The 21,058-nt window shown below is 52.3% G+C and overlaps 1 protein-coding gene across 3 annotated transcripts in view; it reads right to left on the bottom strand.

Moving 5' to 3' along the window:
* The window catches only part of CPLANE1 (ciliogenesis and planar polarity effector complex subunit 1), a 58,380-nt gene extending 48,146 nt beyond the window's left edge, over nucleotides 1–10,234 (bottom strand). For all 3 annotated transcript variants that reach the window (XR_013640085.1, XM_078876926.1, XM_078876925.1), the window contains exons 1-9: nucleotides 9,969–10,234; nucleotides 8,531–8,625; nucleotides 7,552–7,687; nucleotides 6,892–7,017; nucleotides 5,577–5,812; nucleotides 4,513–4,619; nucleotides 2,417–2,573; nucleotides 1,107–1,150; nucleotides 114–296 (exon numbers count right to left, since the gene is read on the bottom strand). Coding sequence is in view for 2 of the 3 variants with exons in the window: in XM_078876926.1 (XP_078733052.1) it covers nucleotides 114–296; nucleotides 1,107–1,150; nucleotides 2,417–2,573; nucleotides 4,513–4,619; nucleotides 5,577–5,812; nucleotides 6,892–7,017; nucleotides 7,552–7,687; nucleotides 8,531–8,611 (1,070 nt within the window). In the remaining variant the exon portion in view is untranslated. The remainder of the gene's footprint in view (nucleotides 1–113; nucleotides 297–1,106; nucleotides 1,151–2,416; nucleotides 2,574–4,512; nucleotides 4,620–5,576; nucleotides 5,813–6,891; nucleotides 7,018–7,551; nucleotides 7,688–8,530; nucleotides 8,626–9,968) is intronic.
* Nucleotides 10,235–21,058: the final 10,824 nt, after the last annotated feature.

Below are 21,058 nucleotides of genomic sequence, written 5' to 3' on the forward strand. Positions count from 1 at the left end.
AGGCCTCAGTTATCCATCGAGCAGCCCTGCGTTGGTAAGGAGTGCTGCATCACAGGCCCCTGGATAAATGGCGATGCTTTGATCATCACGGCCGATGACGACGAAGACCTCACCTGTACGTGACGAGGGGGTGGAGAGGGATGAAGAGGGCCGGACCGAACTCCACCGAGCAGCCGTGCGTGGAGAGCGTGAGGGGCTCCCCGAGGCGAGACACGAGCAGCAGAGCGCCACGCTTGAGCATGCACGCGAGCAGCGCGTCCCCGCTCAGCCAGCTCGCGTCGCTCACCCAGTACGACCTGCGGCGAGGGGCGGCACGGGGAGGCGTCACGGAGGCGTCATGGCGAGCACCTATCCCACCATTTCTCAATCTCGGCAAACAGCTCTTCCTTCCGATATTAGGAAGCCACTGCAGCTATGCACTTTTAAATCCAGATAGAAAACTAATTTCTTTACAATTTCTTTTAGTGGTTTGTTGTCCTTCCCCCCCCCCCACCTCCGATTAGCACGGTTTACTACGCACTGTGCAAAAGAAGTTTGACGTACATAGATCTCCGAAAATCGCTCCTGCATCCTCCTGAAACTGGCCAACTGGATATCAAATTGTTAATGCCATCCCTGTAAATTGTTGCCATCCCTCAATGCGACATCCTACATCCGGTGAGGAGTTAACAGCTCGCATCGCCCACCTAGCACGACCAGCGGGCGCCCGCGGTCAACCTGCTGTGAGTCCATCTTCACCGACTCTCACGGTCGATCGTCACAGCGTCAGTTCATACGGTTGACCCCCACCTTCACTGTGCCAATCGTTCCTATGTCAACCCACGCTCTTTGACCTGGCCCCGGCCCCGCTCTCCGATGTCAAACCTCACAGCATCAACCCTCAACCCCTGCCGGATCAACCCCTCCTGATCCAACGCTCCGAGTGTCCGCACGCCCGCCCTCCGTATCGACCCTCCCGGCCGTATTCCCGTTCCACGGTGAAGTCAACGGCGGACGCGGGGCGCGAACTCGCGTCTCGGCGGCTCAGGGCGCGCCGTCGGCCGCGGCACGGGACGGCGCGTGGGCGGTGACGGCGCCGGCGGGCGGGCGAGCGGGCAGCACCGCACCTGATGAACTTGGGCAGCAGGGTGGGGCCGCGGAAGCCGCAGCCCTGCAGGTGGGAGGACACCGAGACGCCGCCCGTCGCAGAGGTGAACAGCACCTGGGTGGCCTGCGTGGCACGGACGAGGTTTTACGGTCTTGGTTTGAAGCTTTCGTGACTGCAGGAATCCACACTCTTGAGCTACATCCATTTCAAACCTTTTAAAAACAGTCTGCCTCAGCAGCAGAACGTGATTTCCCACGTGATGATAGACGCTTGTGCTGCGCCCGAAACGTCGTGATTTATTTTATTTTATTTTATACCTAGGTGACTTTACCGAAAGAAACAAAGAGTATAAGATTTTACGATTCAAGTTGATTTTGTTTAAATGGGTGAGGCCACGGGAGGCCGGGACAGTCTCATTTGCAAGAATGAGTGACCTGGGGTCATCAAAATGGAAAAAAAAACTATGCCAGTACAGGAAATCAAGCAAATAGAAATTCGAACAAATGGAAAAAATATTGGACAAACGTAGATCGATGTTAAATAAAATATTCCCTTGAGCGCAAGTTGGCCAGGATAGATTTGTATTGACCGATCATAATACAATTACAATTATGTTACATAAACATGAAACGGATATTGGGTGACTTTCGTATAAAATGGAAATAGGCAAGGATATATGCAGTTGCAAGTGAAGTGATCTGCAACACGGCGGTGAGCTAACTGCTTTGAATGAGATATTAGAGCCCATTTCACGAGCCCTTCATCTGATTAGCAAAGTACATGGCACTTAAGGGATCGAGAGCGCAAATGTTAATAGAAGACATGAAACACTCAAGCACATGCACAGACATACACACACACACACACGTATACAACAAGACAACCACAGTGACGTCACCACGGCACTTGTGCCATGCTAGGTGCACCTTATACAAAGACAAAGATCCCCCCATATAGCCTTAACAGGCTGTTGGGGCAAGTGCTGTTAGCGAGCAACAATGAAGGCCGGCACGACGTTTTGCCACCTTTGTCTCCCGGGTGGTGATGTTTACACACCGTACAAGGTACTCATTTGAGGCTGAGTTGACCTAGGGAAGGCCCAGGATCGGTGCAAATAATCGTCACCGGTGTTTGACCGTGAGCGGGAATGGTTCAGCTTATACACATACACACATGCTTTCAAGCACAGAACTACACACACGTGTGCATCTAAACAAATATTGTAGCTGAGCGCAAGATCCAGCAGTGGACAGATCACTGCCGACGATGACGATGGTGGCAAAGTGGAGGATGATGATGAGGAAGGATGACTGGCGGCCCGGCGCTGACCTGAGGGTGCCTCTGGTTGACGGCAATGGCGAGCACGTGCCCCTCGCTGGAGAGACGCGCCACGTATGCACCGCGCGACTTCACCGCCTCGCACGCCGGCGAGAGGGAGCCCAGTGCGCAGGCAAACCCGTGCCACGTGGCACTGAACGGTGCCACGCTGGGGAAGGCATCGGCAATAGCGGCGGTCATGCTCTGTAGTAAACAACTCATCCTTTGCTCACCCGCACACACTGTTCATCCTTTGCTCACCCACACACACCGCTCACCCTTCGCTCACCCACACACAGCGCTCACCCACACACACCGCTCACCCATCACTCACCCACACACACCACTCACCCTTCACTCACCCACACACACCGCTCACCCTTCGCTCACCCACACACACCGCTCACCCTTCACTCACCCACACACACCGCACACCCTTCGCTCACCCACACACACCGCTCACCCTTCACTCACCCACACACACCGCACACCCTTCGCTCACCCACACACACCACTCACCCTTCACTCACCCACACACACCACTCACCCACCACTCACCCACACACACCACTCACCCACCACTCACCCACAAACACCACTCACCCTTCACTCACCCACACACACCACTCACCCACCACTCACCCACACACACCACTCACCCTTCACTCACCCACACACACCACTCACCCTTCGCTCACCCACACACACCACACATCCTTCACTCACCCACACACACCACTCACCCACCACTCACCCACACACACCACTCACCCACCACTCACCCACACACACCACTCACCCTTCACTCACCCACACACACCACTCACCCATCACTCACCCACACACACCACTCACCCTTCACTCACCCACACACACCACTCACTCTTCGCTCACCCACACACACCACACATCCTTCACTCACCCACACACACCACTCACCCATCACTCACCCACACACACCACTCACCCATCACTCACCCACACACACCACTCACCCATCACTCACCCACACACACTACTCACCCTTCACTCACCCACACACACCACTCACCCACCACTCACCCACACACACCACTCACCCTTCGCTCACCCACACACACCACACATCCTTCACTCACCCACACACACCACTCACCCACCACTCACCCACACACACCACTCACCCACCACTCACCCACACACACCACTCACCCTTCACTCACCCACACACACCACTCACCCACCACTCACCCACACACACCACTCACCCTTCACTCACCCACACACACCACTCACCCTTCACTCACCCACACACACCACTCACCCATCACTCACCCACACACACCACTCACCCTTCACTCACCCACACACACCACTCACCCTTCGCTCACCCACACACACCACACATCCTTCACTCACCCATACACACCACTCACCCATCACTCACCCACACACACCACTCACCCATCACTCACCCACACACACCACTCACCCATCACTCACCCACACACAACACTCACCCACACACACCACTCACCCACCACTCACCCACACACACCACTCACCCACCACTCACCCACACACACCGCACACCCTTCACTCACCCACACACACCACTCACCCTTCACTCACCCACACACACCGCACATTCCTTCACTCACCCACACACACCGCTCACCCATCACTCACCCACACACACCGCACATTCCTTCACTCACCCACACACACCACTCACCCTTCGCTCACCCACACACACCGCTCACCCATCACTCACCCACACACACCGCTCACCCATCACTCACCCACACACACCGCACATTCCTTCACTCACCCACACACACCACTCACCCATCACTCACCCACGCACACCACTCACACATCACTCACCCACACACACCACTCACCCTTCGCTCACCCACACACACCACTCCTCCTTCACTCACCCACACACCCCACTCACCCTTTGCTCACCCACACACACCACTCACCCATCACTCACCCACACACACCACTCACACACCACTCACCCTTCACTCAAGCACGCAAGCCGCGTGGTTAGCGGTAGCGCGGGAGCCCCGCAATGGGCTGTGAGGTTGGCGGCAGAGCGAGGGAGGAGGCTCGCATCTCACCTGAAGAGTGCGTCCGAGCCGTCGAGCCAGCGGAGGAGGAGGCTCGAAATGATGAGACTCTGGCCAGCGCTGAACACAAACGAGCAGAGGCAGCAATCGCCCAGCTCCTGCACGCGACGGGGACCGGAGGGGCGACACCGTGGATTGAGGCGGTACACATTCACACACTCAAAGCTACATTTGTGACTCGTTTACCTAAAAAAACACTAAGTCGGAACAGAAAAGTAGCAAGTGATGTTGATATAAAGAACTCTGACAGAAGGCTGGGGTCAGGCATGCCCCATGTAATTAACCGACTAATTAACTGGCAAACAAGCTAATAAGACCAATTACTGTGGCCAGCACCTGACCTCTGCTCCGCTGTGCAAGAAGCGGAGCCGTGCTCGTGAGCACGAGTGGCAGCAACCCATTCTCCGAGCCCTCAATCGCACGCACGTGCGTGCAGGAACTAATGCTGCGGTGAGCCTAATCGTTAGCAGCTGCGCTGGGCATTGTGCTCTGTCTTTTTCCACACGTGCAGATTTTTAATTGTTCAGCTCAGCGCTCCAGATAAGCTACGTCCAGGGATCTCAACTGAAGTTCTGTGATTAAATCCTTTGTATTAAGTTCACTTGCTTGCTTGCGCCCTTACGACCGTGCAAATCTTTCGGTCGTTGTTTAACCCACTTCCCGTGATCCAATCGAGCTGACATTTTGCACACAGACTCGTTGTGCGTGACAATTTATTTTCGTGAAAATTTTTTTCCAGAACTTTACACTTTTTAGGAAATTTTTTTTTATATTTAATTACCAATTGCTTAATGGTGGCAGGCAATCATCTGACCCATAGGTGGCAGCCATCTCAAGCCAGAGGACGAGAGGACTCTAGCCGCCACGCATATAAAGGATTTATAGTGAAAAACTTTGTTTTTACGGATTAATTTTTATTTCACTTTCGTGGACTCTTCTCCAACACGAAGAGTTGGAGCATTCCAGATGTTTCCGACTCATGAGGCCAATAGCACAATAACCTGCTGCTGGATGAAGGCCTCCCAACGCTCTCTAGCTCTAGCGCCGGCGCTCACCGGATCTGTGAAGAACACCGCGTGCGCCGCGGCCTCCTTGTCGGCGGCGCCGGGCAGCGGCACGTCGCTAGGCGGAGGCAGCTGAGCCCAGCGGCCGAGCAGGAGTGAGCCTGGCACGGCGTGCGGGGGGCCGTCCACCCCGCGCAGCTCCCACAGCAGAGGCCCGTCCGGGGCCCCCCCCAGCAGCACGCGCCGGCCCTCGTCCGAGGGGAGCACCCACAGACGGGCGGTCGAGCCTGGGAGCAAAGGGCATTTCGAACGCTCGTGGTCTGTTCGTATTTAGCGAGCGGTGTTGTTTTAATTGCAATTCCTTATCCTCGTTGTGTGAGATTTCCTCGCCTTCTAATCGGATGCAACTCTCCAATCGGTTCGGTGGCCTCCTTGTCGGCGATTTTGTAATGAGGTAATCGTAAGGCTCTACAAATCCAAATGCTCAGTAGAGCAGATGGGTGACATCAAGTCACGTGTAACTATGAGGCGTGTGGCGATTCCTTATCGTCTGGGGTTGTAGGACCCCCAGGCAAACATTTGCACAGGTTCAAGAATCCATTTTACTATCATCTCCTGGCCACCTTACAACTCAAGCCCACAAGACTTAATATATTAGGTGAAGTGGCTGGGAAATGACAGTACAGCAAGTGGGTTGTGCGAGAATTCAGATGAGCATTTATCGCTACTGCCCTGGCTGCGTTTGTTGGTCCTGTACAACACCAACCCAGCCATCCTGTCCCTTTGGCGTTCACTTCAAGTTTCAAGTGTATTTAGTTTCATCTTCTTGGTTCTTTCGGTAAAGTCACGTAGAAAGGAAATAATAAAGTAATAAAAATAAAACCTAATAAAATACAATTCTCACGACGTTTCGGCCACAATGCAAGCAGCCGTCCTCAGGTGAAGAACAGGTCTGTCGGAAAAACAGCGTCATTCAGTAAAGACAGCGTCATTCAGACGCTGTCTTTCCGACAGACCTGTTCTTCACCTGAGGACGGCTGCTTGCGTTGTGGCCGAAACGTCGTGAGAATTTTTTTTTTAATTGTTTTATATTAATATTATTTTATTATTTCCCTTCTACGTGACTTTACCGAAAGAACCAAGAAGATGAATCCCTGCAGTCACGAAAGCTTTAAATCGAAAAGTATTGCATGAGTGACCCGGGTCACCAAAATAACAAGAGTAATAACGTACACACAAGTACAGCCTTGAAGCATATAGAAATAACAGCAAAAAAAACCATATGCCAGCAAAGACAGCCAAACAGAACTCAGGGCAGAGACAACCGCGTTCCACTTCTTGGCGAGTGGTGTGCCAGGCGCGGCACCTTGTTCGCCCGCTCTGCTCGTGAGCGCGAGCACGGCCGGGTGGGCGGGTGCCGTCTTCAGTGAGTCCGTGTCCTTGTGCCACAGGAACAACTCCCCGCTCACCAGCACGCCAGCGAGCCACGCGCCTGCGCCCGCACACACACGCACACACGGACAGAGAACACAAACCACAGCATCAGCCAGTGCCAGCAGGAATCTGGTACCCACGAAAACCGGTACCAGCAAAATCCGGTAGCCATAAAATCCATTACCCACGAAATTTGGTTCATGAGTAATGAAATCTGGCACCAGAAAAATCTACTACCCATAATATCTGGTACCTCAAGATCTGGTATGAGTTTAATCCAGTAGCCCTGACATCCATTACCCACGAAATTTGGTTCATGAGTAATGAAATCTGGCTCCAGAAAAATCTACTACCCATAGATATCTGGTACCCCAAGATCTGGTATTAGCTTAATCCAGTAGCCATGAAATCCATTACCCACGAAATTTGGTTCATGAGTAATGAAATCTGGCACCAGAACAATCCACTACCCATAGATATCTGGTACCTCAAGATCTGGCATTAGCTTCATCCAGTAGCCATGAAATCAGAGGTGCCATATAAATTGGGCACCCAAGGAATGGGGCAGCAGTGTGGGCGCTTTAGGACTTGCCGTTTCTGGACGGCGCCATGGCGACGACGCGCGGGAGCAGCGAGTGGAGGCGTGGAACGCGGCGCCGCGTTCGTCCCGACGGGAGGAAAAGTACCGAGGCACGGCGTTCGTCCAGCAGCAGTAGGTTCTCCGAGTCCTGGTGGTGCCGGTACCAGCGGCGGCGGCACCGGTGTGGCGCACGGAGAAGAACGGTGCGAGATTAGCCGTGGTATACGGCGAAGGGCAAAAATGGACGTGGTCGGGTGGCTCGTGGGTGGTTCATAATGGCTGCGTCAGAGACACTGAGATGTTTGTTGCATGGCGTCAAAATTACGTTGTATTATGTTACTATCATGCTTGTTTACCCTGGAAAGCCCCACTGAATCTCATGACGATTTTCAGGAGGGTCCTGCCAAATTTTCGCAAGAGGAAGGCGATGATTGCTATGCGTAATGTAAAAGTAAATAATTTGCGGAATCATTACAAAGAAATCTTCTTTATACTTTTCAATGCTCAACGCTGATATTTCTACCCAACCTTTTTCGTGATGACATTTTAGTGCAGTCACCATCAACTCGCTACACTTTAGCACCACGATTACACAAGGCCGGATGACCGAACAGTGGATTCGAACTCAGGCTCCCCACGGCACCAGCTCAATAATCTCACCCATAAGCCACGTGGCCTCCACTCCCATGCCAAAGGTAGAGGGTTAAGCACCAAAACCAAATCCACGCAGCTCGACACATCCACGGCACGGGTGGTTTTCCACCGGCTATTCGCTGAGCGATGCCAGAACCACACCGCAACAGACAAACTGAACCTGGCTCGGGACGAAACAGGGCCAGGGGCTGGGACAAAGACGCGTCCGGCGCATGTGACGTCAGCGGCACGGCTCAGCTTGTGCAGTTGAAAAACCGGGTGCCTCTGGAACCGTGCCGAACTGGTTGTATGGTGGGGGAAAAGTACGGTAAGTCTTGTGTCAGCAGCAACATCCTACCAGGCCCATCCATCTGATCTGAGGCCATGGCTTCCTTCGCTTGATGCTGGCCAGGGCCAGGACCTCCAATCTTCCCTGCATACTCCTGCAGAAGCCTGCACACACAAGTAGACACACAGGCTGCTGATGATCCTGCAGATGTTTTATTCCACTTATAATGTTACTGATGATGCGGCTGCTAATTACGATGCTGCTGCTGATGATGCTGCTGCTGCTGATGCTGCTGCTGATGATGCTGCTGCTGATGATGCTGCTGATGATGCTGCTGCTGATGATGCTGCTGCTGATGCTGCTGCTGATGATGCTGCTGCTGATGATGCTGCTGCTGATGATGCTGCTGCTGATGATAATGCTTATAAAGATGTAACTACTTATGCTGATGATGATGCTGATGGTCACGCTGCCGATGATGATGCTACTAATGATGACAACGTTGCTGCTGCTAAAAAAGGTGCTAATGGTGATGCTGCTCATGATGACAGTGATGGTGCTGATGGCACATTTGATCGTGTGGATGATGATGATGATTATAATAATGCCAATAAAGTTGTAACTTCTGACGCTACTGAATATAATGCTGATGATAATGTCGCTGCTGACAATAAATGCTGCTGATGGCAATTACACTGACACTGAAGATGCTTCTGATGTTGCTGTTGCTTAGACTGAATATGCTGGTTATGTTGGTTATGTTGGTGCTGATGCTGCTGCTAAAGATGATGATGATGATGCTGATGATGATAATGCCGCTACTAAATATGATGATGATGATAATGCTGCTGCTGTCCGTGATGATGCTGGTGATGATGCTGCTAAAGATGCTGATGATGATGCTGCTGCTGCTCATGATGATGCTGGTGATGATGATGATGCTGATACCGCTGCTGCTGATGATGAATGCTGCTGATGATGACTGCTGCTGATGGTGCTGCTGATGGTGCTGCTGATGATGAGGCTGCTGATGATGATGCTGCTGATGCTGCTGATGATGAACGCTGGTGATGATGCTGACGCTGAATTCTGATGATGCTGATGATGAATGCTGCTGCTGATGATGCTGATGATGATGCTGATACTGCTGCTGCTGCTGATGATGCTGCTTATGATGATGCTGATACTGCTGATGCTGATGATGCTGCTGCTGATGATGCTGCTGATGATGCTGCTGCTGATGATGCTGCTGCTGATGATGCTGATGATGCTGCTGATGCTGCTGATGATGAACGCTGGTGATGATGCTGACGCTGAATTCTGATGATGCTGATGATGAATGCTGCTGCTGATGATGCTGCTGATGATGATGCTGATACTGCTGCTGCTGATGATGCTGCTTATGATGATGCTGATACTGCTGATGCTGATGATGCTGCTGATGATGATGATGCTGATATGCTGCTGCTGCTGCTGATGATGCTGCTGCTGATGATGTGGCGCTCACCTCGACCCCCCGCCTCAACTCTTCCTGATCAGTCCACGCCGCCGCTGTCGCTCGCGTCCATCCTCACCGCCTCGCGGTGCCGCACCCCGCTCACCGCTTCGCCTGTGGGAGTTGTTGACTTGTTGTTTACCGCTTCTTCTTCTTGCCCACGTTGTTGTTGTTGTTGTTGTTGTCGTTGTTGTTGTTTATTTGTCGGCGACTGCGACCCCCTCACGAGTCCGAGGGCCGCCGTTCGAACCCCCACGCCGCTTCCGTCGTCAGGGGGCGTGGTCAGGGGGGCGGGGCATCCGTGTGACCACGCCCCCTTGACACGCCCACTTCCGGTGTAAACATCCGGTGGGGCGTGGTTTGGCTAGTCGCTGACAGACGTGGGAGCTCCCACGAGCAGATGAGGCTCTGCGGTGGGGGGGGGGTCACGGAGCCCACGTGACTCCCCCCCCACCTTGTGCCCCCCCCACCGCGTGCCCCCCCACGTCTTAACAAGTCGCATGCTTCCAGTTATACTGGTATGAACCTCCTGGTTACACCAGCCCATAGGGGATTATTGTGTCCGTCTGTCGTGCAGGGAGGGGCTGGGTGGGGAGGGAAGGGCTGGGTGGGGAGGGGAGGGTGGGGAGGGGCTGGGTGGGGAGGGTGGGGATGGTGGGGAGGGGCTGGGTGGGGAGGGGCTGGTGACCCCGTGGTGCCCTTATAAAACTCAACGTTTAACCTACTCACGCCGGCTTGTGCCCGCCCTCACAGTCAGGCATATTTGCGGAATACACCACGCCGCCGTTGACCCTGGCCATTGACCGAGCAACCCAACGTTCCTACCAGCTCCCTCCGCAGGAGGAATGTGTTCTGGTCAGGCACTGGACGTTACACGGATGTCACAATCGGCTGTTCGTGAGGCCGGGTCCACACCAGGACGATCCGATCCGTTGTGCTGCCTCATGAGCCAACTAAGGTGACAGTCCTGAGTGGTGGTTCACTTCCTCGTTCGGATGCGGACGAAGCAGTTGCAGCCGATTTTAAGTTGCACCATCATCTCGAGAGCCATCGCAATCGATCGCTCCTACCTGCCGACACCTGGTGGAGCGTGCCACAAAGCGTGATTGTGCGGAAGGGGTGCAAGACTGCGCGTGTAAGTGTTTCTACGTCGACTTTCTTTCGCACCATACGTAGAAACACGTGGGCTTTGCCTGGTATGATGGGGATGCTTCAGTTGTATTTGTATGCTTGGGTGATTTGTGTACCTTTCTTGTACTACGATCGTGTTGTTGTTGTTGTATTGCTGTAACGTTCTTACCCGCCCTGACTGGACGTGTGTGAAAAAGAGCTTGATAGCTCATCGGATTCCTCCACTAGAAATACATCTCATTCATAAATAAATCTCATTCATAGATAAATCTCATTCTGAACGGCGTGCCCCCTCTCTCACCCTCGGGGCCACTGCGTGCCCCCCCCCCCAACCGCGTGCCCCCCCACACCCTCCCCGTCCACCGCGTGCCCCCCCCCCCCACCCCCGGGTCTACCGCGTGCCCTAGCAGTTCACAAATCCTTGAAAGATCTGGACACATTCTCATCAGTGAGCTCCTCCGCTGGCTGTGTCACCACGTAGCCCGCATGGCCAGCCACCGCATGCCCGGCCACCGCATGCCCGGCCACCGCATGCCCGGCCACCGCATGCCCGGCCACCGCATGCCCGGCCACCGCATGCCCGGCCACCGCATGCCCGGCCACCGCATGCCCGGCCACCGCATGCCCGGCCACCGCATGCCCGGCCACCGCATGCCCGGCCACCGCATGCCCGGCCACCGCATGCCCAAGCAGCTTCTGTTTGGCCGCATAGAAGCGGGCTGAACGGGCACGACACGGGCTGGAGAAGAGATGGAGCTGATGTGGTCCGGGAGGATGTGGAGCTGAGTGGATTTGTCAACGACCGGTACCAGCGGTGTCAAGATCGGCTTCTTTGAAGAAGGCTCGTCAAGGACGCTGCTGCTGCTACTGGGCAGTTGGAGGCAGTCGCCCACCACAAACAGCGGAGGGCAGAGGAGCGACGCTCACAACAACGAGCGGAGCGCCGGGCGGCTAAAATACAGCGAGTTGGCACAGCAGGGGGCACAGCTGTTGTGCATCTCTACCGGTTATTTCAGTCAGCCAACCCATGGCACCCAGGTCTGTCCCGTGACCTCCTGCCAGCGAGCCTTCGACACTTCACGAGGCCTCGGAGTGCACCTAGTCTGGCACAAGCGTCGTGGTGACGTCACCGCCACTTAGTAGCGAATGGCGTTGTTGTGGTGGAAGTGATTGGTGGTGATGGTGGTTGCAGCATTAGCGATGATTATGTTAGTAAGAGTAATTCATGGTCGTGATGCTGGTTGTAGGATGATGGTGATGGCAGTGGTGATGGCGCGGGTGTTCATGATGGTGGTGCGTGATGATTCTGATCATGAATATACTAAAGATTATGATTATAATCACGGTGGTGATCAAACAATACACACTGAGCCACGGTCCTCGTGCGCTGTTTGCGTATGGCTGAAACAATGATTTCAGGGTGGTGGTGATGATGATGTAGGCGACGATATAAGAAGAACAGCAGGTGGTGCTATAGTGCAAAAAGTGACGGCAACAACGATTTAATGTCCACGTGAATCAATGACTCGAACTCAGAGCAGTCACACTCACTGTCCGCATCGACTAGACCTGATTTCATATTACAAGCATGTTCTCAACACGCGTACTTTGTTCAGAATGCCTAAGAATCAAAAACAGTCACGTGGGTAAAACATTTTAAATAAATTAAATCACGACGTTTCGGGTGCAACACAAGCGTCCTTCTTCAGCTGGAGACGACTTAACGAAAGCACAACCGCTTAAGTGTGTTTTTACCTCAAGTTTCATTTATTAGGTATAGCCCTGTGAGCCATTCGGCTCTTGAATCGGGTGCAACCGCAACAAACAAAAAACCAAAAACATGAACAAGAAAACATCTTAAAGTGACTATGTGCAAACAGAAAATCCAAGAAAAGACAGCAAAATATTGCAGAAAAAGCACCGTACACCAACGCTGTGTGCAAAAATCCCAGTGGGATGCAAGTCAAACAACAACAACCACGAGACAACTTAGATTAAGGCCATCAGTCTAACTCTGTACTACAACAAACAAACATGGCCAAACCGAAAAAATCACCAAAATAAAGCCATAAAAGCAATGAAACAGTGAGCATAGGAACTGTGACCGAATTTTCACAATAAACGAATTAAACAACATGTATTTTCCAAACTCTGCAGCCATAGCTGCCAAAGAGTATGAATCCTTGCAGTCACGAAAACTTCAAATCGAGGATCAAAAGCAGAATGTGTGCGGAGGCAAAGGCGGTCGGGCGTACGTGGTGCTCGCCTCATCCGTGTCCTTGTTGGCAGCAGGTCGGTGCTGCCGCTCGCACGAAATCCTGCACTGTGGAGGCGGTGAGGGTGAATGGATACGACAACAACAACAACAGACAGAGTGAGTTAAATACAAGTATACCCCGTAAAAACAAAGTTTTTCACTATAAATCCTTTATATGCGTGGCGGCTAGAGTCCTCTCGTCCTCTGGCTTGAGATGGCTGCCACCTATGGGTCAGACGATTGCATTGCACCATTAAGAAATTGGTAATTAAATATAATATTTTTGTCCTAAAAAGTGTAAAATTTAGGAAAAACATTTTCACGAACATTAATTGTCACGCACAACGAGTCTGTGTGGAAAATGTCAGCTCGATTGGACCACGGGAAGTGGGTTAAAAAACGACCGAAAGATTTGCACGGTCGTAAGCAAGCAAGCGAACTTAATATAAAGGATTTAAAAAGCGTGTAAAATGTGGACTCCAGCCGTTCCATCTGTGTGGGTTAGACTATTTTCCCCTCGCACGCGTTGGATATCTGCGGATATTCGGGTTTCCTCCCACATATAGACTAGCCGATAACTTCACCAATAGAGGACTGCAGATCTTGGGCAACTGTTGGCGCCGACTCACCGCGTGACTGCCTTGCAACTTGTCACTGGCTCCTTGCGCCTCTGAATCGTTCTCTGTTCGAGAGTGAAAAAATACTGTCCTCGTTACAAATGTAAATGATTCCTATTGTTTATACATTCTGCTTATCGCAATCTACGGGATTGTTAAACATTTTTTTATTGCAAAAAACTTCCACAACCTCTTGATAATTATAACGACGCAAGTCTTACACGTAACTGAAATTCACATAAGTAGAATTCGTGGACAAAGATGACTGAAGAGTGCTTAGATAAGTGTCCAGAGATACGTGACCTGGATTAAACTGAGAAAACAGGAATAGAAAGACGTGGGTCATGGAACAAATGCAAATCAGAGACATCTATTTGCCTAAAGGATAGTACATGTGCTTGGGGCCAGGACACGACGTGGCTATGAGGGATTAATGGTCAGTGGTCGAGACTCATAACGGAGTGGCAGCCAAGGAGAACACGCACGACAGGACGTCCACCGTGGCGGAGATGGAGCCATGAAATCGGTTCGCGTGCAGGGACTCGATGGCTATGAAGGGACCCTCATTCAGCAGTAGATTGATATTCGGCTGATAATGATCACGTACAGGCAAAACCTGTTGAATCCGTTTATGCAAACGGTATCGTCAAACCGCATTTCATATCACTTCATTTGCATTGCTTGTCAAGTCTTTTTTTAAACAAATTCTGTCGATGCCAACCACAGATAGAGAGTTACGCGAGTGGGTTTCAGCTGCCACGAGAGATCGTTTTTGATAGCCGCACGATCCGGCCTGGGATTATCGCGCGCGACTTCCCTGATCCGGAACCGCAGCGAATTGATCGGGCGCGCACGTGTTCGTGCGCGGCCACTTTGTCAATCCACTGCTGTAGTAATAGGTGTTTACCCTTTCAACTGGTACAAAAACTGACACCTTTATACAAGGCATCATGTTTGCAATAACCACAACACAAGCCGTCAAAATGCCAACAAAAAGAAACAACTCTGATAATGATAATGATATGCACCGTCCTTGAAGTTGATTTGTCCACACCCGAGACAGCTTTTCTTAGAGCCTAGTCTCCATTGGTGTTGGACCAGATGACGCCAAAAGGCGTAATCCACTGCTAGATGATGGCCCCCTGAACTCCACACACGACATCCAGTAGTCCTCTCGCTATGGTTGTGCCTAAATGGTCACGTGCATATTATTCCATCCGAAACCGGCGACCTGGAAAATATGTGCGCATCGGGCACACCACGTTCAGTATCCCTCTCCCGAGGGCTGTGGATACCAGTCACGCGCACACTACATACGATTCATTGAGTCATAGCCACTGTTCATTGAGTCATAGTGTTACACACGTGTACACGTGCGCTTTCTTTTTTTGTTTGTTCAATCCGTTGCATGTGCTGGTCGTGGAGGGCTATCTGACCATACTCCATCGCGCTGGTCAGTGCGTGTTGGTGGCAGGGGACGTCCAAGACCGGTCCAGGTATCACAAGCGATGTTCGTCGTGGCCAGGAATTGACCTGAAGTGGCCGGCTTCAAAGCGCGATGCGCCAACGACTGCGCCACCGCTCCGGGTGGCACAAGAAACGAGATTTTGTCCTTTGCGTGCTTGATACAAACATACATTGACAGATAACACAACCTCGGTAATGCATCTCTGAACAGTGCCTCCATGCACACGGTTACACTTCACAAACATTCCGAAATGTAACAAACATCGGAACATTTCAAATCGGTCTATTTTTTGTTGCACAAAATCATGCTCGCTGTGCGTGCCCACGATAAGCGGGGTGCAGCAGTAGCTGGGGACCCTGAGAGATGAAACCGGCTATGGTTTGAGGGCCTCCATCCAGCAGTGGATTGACCACGGCCGATGCCGATGTGATGATGATAACGACGATGACGGTGAGGAATTCTCAAATTCAGATACGCACACCGGACGCGTTTCTCAACAATGTTGCCCGTCAACTCTCGTCGCACAGACCCTTGGCACTGCAGTCATATTAACACAAAACACAGGCACTCAATACACACATAGGCAAAGGAGCATCCCTGCAAATCTGCCTGCTCCCGTCACTGCTTGCGGATGGGCCTCTTCTAGAGGGAGCCTTTGTTGTACTGCTTGCTGGGTGTGTGGTGCGTGGTGGGTGGAAGTTCACCATCGGTTCAACTGCCGCGCCGTTCCGAATAGAAACTGCGACCTCGCGATCGGCCCGTGCGTTTCGAACCAATTGCACGACGGTAGCTTCATCCCGTTGATAATAACGTCGATCAATTATTCGGATTATAAGACGCTTCGGCAAGTAAAACTTACCCCCCCATCCCCCCAGAAACGCGTGCTCACGGTTTCCAGATGCACACAGATCTGGGCACACACAAACACGGACAACTACCGGATTGTAAGGCCCATCCCCTGAACTTTTGTTTAAAAAATACAAAGGGGGAAAGTGCGTACTCTTAGTTTTTTTGGTAATGTCACGTAGGTAAAAAATGAAATCAAAATTAATAAAAAATAAAATAATAAAAATCACGACGTTTCGGAGGCAACACAAGTCTCCGTCATCAGGTGGGACCGTCACAACCAGATTTGCTGTATCAAGTGATTTGCTGTATCAAGTGATTTGCTGTATCAAGTGATACAGCCAGATTTGCTGTATCAAGTGATACAGCAAATCTGGCTGAGACGGTCCCACCTGATGACGGAGACTTGTGTTGCCTCCGAAACGTCGTGATTTTTATTTTAATTATTTTATTTTTATTAATTTTAATTTCATTTTTTACCAACGTTACTTTACCGAAAAAACTAAAAGTATGGATTCTTGCAGTCACGAAAGCTTCAAATCTAGAAAGGGAAAGTGCGTCTTACAATGTGGAGAACGTGGTGACTTGCCCCGCGTGTGTCGCGACATCGCTTGGACTCGAGTCGCTAAGTACTGTCAATCATCTACGCCATCTGCCCGAAAGCCCTCATTCTTCCTCGTTCCGTGTAGCCACGGTCCTCTCGATAAAGAGGCGCTCAGATCAAGCGATCTGAAGCAATCGTCGACAGCTTTAAACCACCGTGCCCTCTTGAATAAAACTGCCTGGCGTGGGTTGCTGGTATAGTGGTGGTTGGTATGTGAGCAATGTCGGAGATTTTCCACTTTGGCGGTGGTGGGGGTGGTGATGATGGTGGTGGCAGTAGTGGTGCCGATGGTCGTGGCGGTGGTGAAGCTGTGGTGGTGGTGATGGAGGCGGCGGTGGTGGATGTGGTGGTGGAGGTGGTGGTGGAGGTGATGGTGGTGGTGTGGTGGAGGTAGTGGTAAAGGTGGGGGAGTTGGTGGTGTGGTGGAGGTGGTGTTGGTGGTGGAGGTGGTGGAGGTGGTGGAGGTGGTGGTGGAGGTGGTGGAGGTGGTGCCGGTAATGGTGGAGGTGGTGGTGGATGTGGCGGTGGTGGTGGATGTGGTGGTGGTAGAAGTGGTGGTGGAGGTGATGGTGGAGGTGGTGGTGTGGTGGAGGTAGTGGTGGAGTTGGTGGTGTGGTGGAGGTGGTGGTGGAGGTGGTGGTGGAGGTGGTGGTGGAGGTGGTGGAGGTGGTGCAGGTAATGGTGGAGGTGGTGGTGGTGGTGGATGTGGTGGTGGTGGTGGTGGTGGAGGTGATGGTGGAGGTGGTGGTGTGGTGGAGGTGGTGGTGGTGGAGGTGGTGGAGGTGGTGGTGGAGGTGGTGGTGGATGTGGTGGAGGTGGTGGTGCTGGAGGTGGTAGAGGTGGTGGTGGAGGTGGTGCAGGTAATGGTGGAGGTAGTGGTGGATGTGGCGGAGGTGGTGGGGGTGGTGGTGGTGGTGGAGGTGGTGAGGGTGGTGGTGGTGGAGGTGGTGGGGGTGGTGGTGGGGGTGGTGGTGGAGGTGGTGGTGGAGGTGGTGGGGGTGGTGGCGTGGGTGGTGGCGGGGGTGGTGGGGGTGGTGGTGGGGGTGGTGGTGGGGGTGATCCTTCGCTAACTGAGTTCGTTTCCCTCCCATGGAATAACAAGGTCAACTATTATCATTATTACTACATAGAATGTATAAATGTACAGTTGCTATATACAAACATGTCCGTGGGTACGCACTATAACATCTACTCGCATGTAGATGCGAGAGGCATTTTTGTGGGGAGCGGTGGTGTAGCGGTTAGCGCACTGCGCTACGAACTCGGCCACCCGAGTTCAATTCCCGCTCACGGCCAAACACCGGTGACGATTATTTGCACCGGTCCTGGGCCTCCCCTAGGTCGACTCAGCCTCAAACGAGTACCTGGTGCGGTGCATCAAAAATCGCCACTCGGAAAACAAAGGCGGCCAGGTGTGGTGCCGTTTCGGCCTTCAAAGTTGCACGCTAACAGCACTTGCCCCAACAGTCTGTTAAGGCTACACGGGGGATCTTTGCTGCATCATGAGACCGAGCGAGAGGGCGACGGCTTCACACAGCAGTGGATAGATCATGGCCGACGAAACCAAATATTTACGTTACAAACGCGAGTGCCATCTGGCAAAATCCAAAAACTCTGCCTTCTCCACTCGTAGGTCGACTCAGCCTAAAACAATTGCACGGTACGGAATTGAGTGCTAATGATGTCCACGTGAGCAATGGGGGAAACAAAGGAGAGACCGGCAAGCGCGTGATTGTATCCCACCCCCAACTCCTTTAGAAATCATTCTCACTATTACATTACTCGGATTGAGTTGTACGACTCCGAGTAACATTCCGTCGGTGTGACATGTCCTCTGGCTAATGAGAGCGACACACAAGACGGGTGCAACCCAAGTGACTCTCTCACCTGAAGCACAGCGTCGCAGGTGCAATTCCACTCCAATTTGGCACTCGGCTGTGACGCGTAGACGCAGCGAAATGGACAAAAGCAGCGAGGTAGAGAAGGCGTTCGATTTGGAGGTGCACTCCCTCCTCTGCAATGGTAGGGAGTTGATGCCCTTTGCTGCTCGCGACGTGACCTATAACACCTGTTATGCACGGCGTGAGACTATCCAAGCCCTGCTGCGAAACCTACGCAAGGTTCAACGAGTGGCCCGCGATGATGATGATAACACTGGTCAACAAAAAATAATATTTTTTTTTCTGGCCTGGACTTTTGCAGCTGTTTTAGGCTAATTTCAGGGTGCTGATTCCAAATCTGATCTCAGATTTGCTCTATCACATCTCATTTTTATGCTATCGGCATACCCCATTTTCATTGATTTTACCCTAAATGAACTCTGTCACTTATGATTGCAAGTTGTTGCGAGTCAGTGACTGCTTTAGTGTTAAAATATGGTTCTGTATTTTTAGGATAGTGTGTTTATAATATCGTTTTATGTAGATATCCACATTTATTTCATATTTCTCTTCTGCAGTTTTTATTAAAAATGCAATATTTGATATCTCAAAAACCTGATGTGATAGACAAAAACTGATGCCAGATTTGGAATCAGCACCCCAAAATTACATTAAACCCGTTGGAATACCTTATGTGTGTTGAACCAGTGATATTGCGTTCAATGCCCAGGTTGGTGAGTGGACGGCTTCAGAAATAGCCCGGTGGACATCGTGGATACCCGTAGACTCACGCAGGGAGATCAATCGACTCACAGAGAACGATACTCTCACAAAGAGACCCACAGACTCACACAGAGACCCATCTACTCAAGGGAGAATGGTCGGTTGTGGGTAGTGTCCTTGCTGGCGCATTGGCCGTGTTTCGAGGAACAGAATGAAGGAATACGTGGATCAGGCAACAAACACCGTCGTTTACACCATTGGAACCTCATTTGCCAGTAAAAAATACACATGGGTTGGACCAGATGACCATGTGAGACTTGGCTCTAAGGAAAGCTGTCTCGGGTTTGGACCAATCAACCCGAGACAGCTTTCCTTAGAGCCAAGTCTCACATGGGTTGGACCAGATGACCATGTGAGACTTGGCTCTAAGGAAAGCTGTCTCGGGTGTGGACCAATCAACTTCAAGGACAGTGCATGCATTATCAGAGTTGTGTTTTTTGTTTGCATTACGACTGCAGGTATTGTGGTCTATGCAAACATGACTCCTTGTAAAAAAAAGGTGTCAGTTTTGTTGCCAGATAGAAGGGTAAACAAAACAATGATCAAACACCGTCGTGGTGAAGTATGGTCAAACGACCCCTGTGCACCCGCGCGGCGCGGGGGATGCCCTCATCCAGCAGTGGATCAACGCGTCGTGCTATGCACGTGCACGCGCACGTGCACCCCCGCCACTCGGGAGACAAAAGCGGGCCCGGGCACACGCAGCTCGGAGCTGTGATTGCTTGTGACCGCTCGCTGGGTTCCGTGGCACGCTTGGCCGATGGCTCCGCTCATCGAGTTACCGCCGCAATTTGTAGGGGACACTCGAGAAGGGGGCAGCGTGAGCGGGGGGGGTGGGGGGGTGGGGGGCAATCATCGCGGCCACGCGCTCCTGCACGCGGCAGGTGCCACCACCCCCAACACTCTCCCCCAACACTCTCCCCGCTCTCCCCAACTCTCTCCCCACTCTCCCCCAACTCTCTCCCCCAACATCCCCCAACTCCCTCCTTCAGTCGCTCCGTCGTTTATTTAATTGGAGGGAAGTGAAACCCGAAGCTGCGCTCTCATTCGCTTCAATTGACGCAGCGGCGCCCACGCGTGCGTGATTGTGTGGGGGGGGCGGGGTGTGAGTGTTGGGGGGGGGCGTGGGGTGTGAGAGTGGGGGGCACCGTGTGTGAGTGTGGGGGGGGGGGCTGTGGGTGGTGGGTGAACGCACAGAGCGGTGGCGCAGTGGTTAGCGCACTGCGCTGTTCCCCTGTTGCGTCTCTCCAAGCAGGTTGACGATTTCATGCTTTAGCCAAGAAAGCCACGCTCAGACCCAAGACAGTGAGCAGCGTTTCGCGATGGCAGCAAACCCGAGAACCGGGAGGAAGCCCACGCAGAACAGACGGGGAACATACAAACTCCAAAGGCAACAAAAGGTCCCCCGTATAGCCTCTAACCTGCTGTTGGGGCAAGTGCTGTTTGCGAGCACCTATGGAGGCCAATGCGGCATATACCAGGGCGTGGTGTGGCCAGCACTTCGCGAAGCCGCCCT

This window comes from Lampetra fluviatilis, chromosome 46, assembly GCF_964198595.1.
Source record: "Lampetra fluviatilis chromosome 46, kcLamFluv1.1, whole genome shotgun sequence".
Classification (NCBI taxonomy): Eukaryota; Metazoa; Chordata; class Hyperoartia; order Petromyzontiformes; family Petromyzontidae; genus Lampetra; species Lampetra fluviatilis.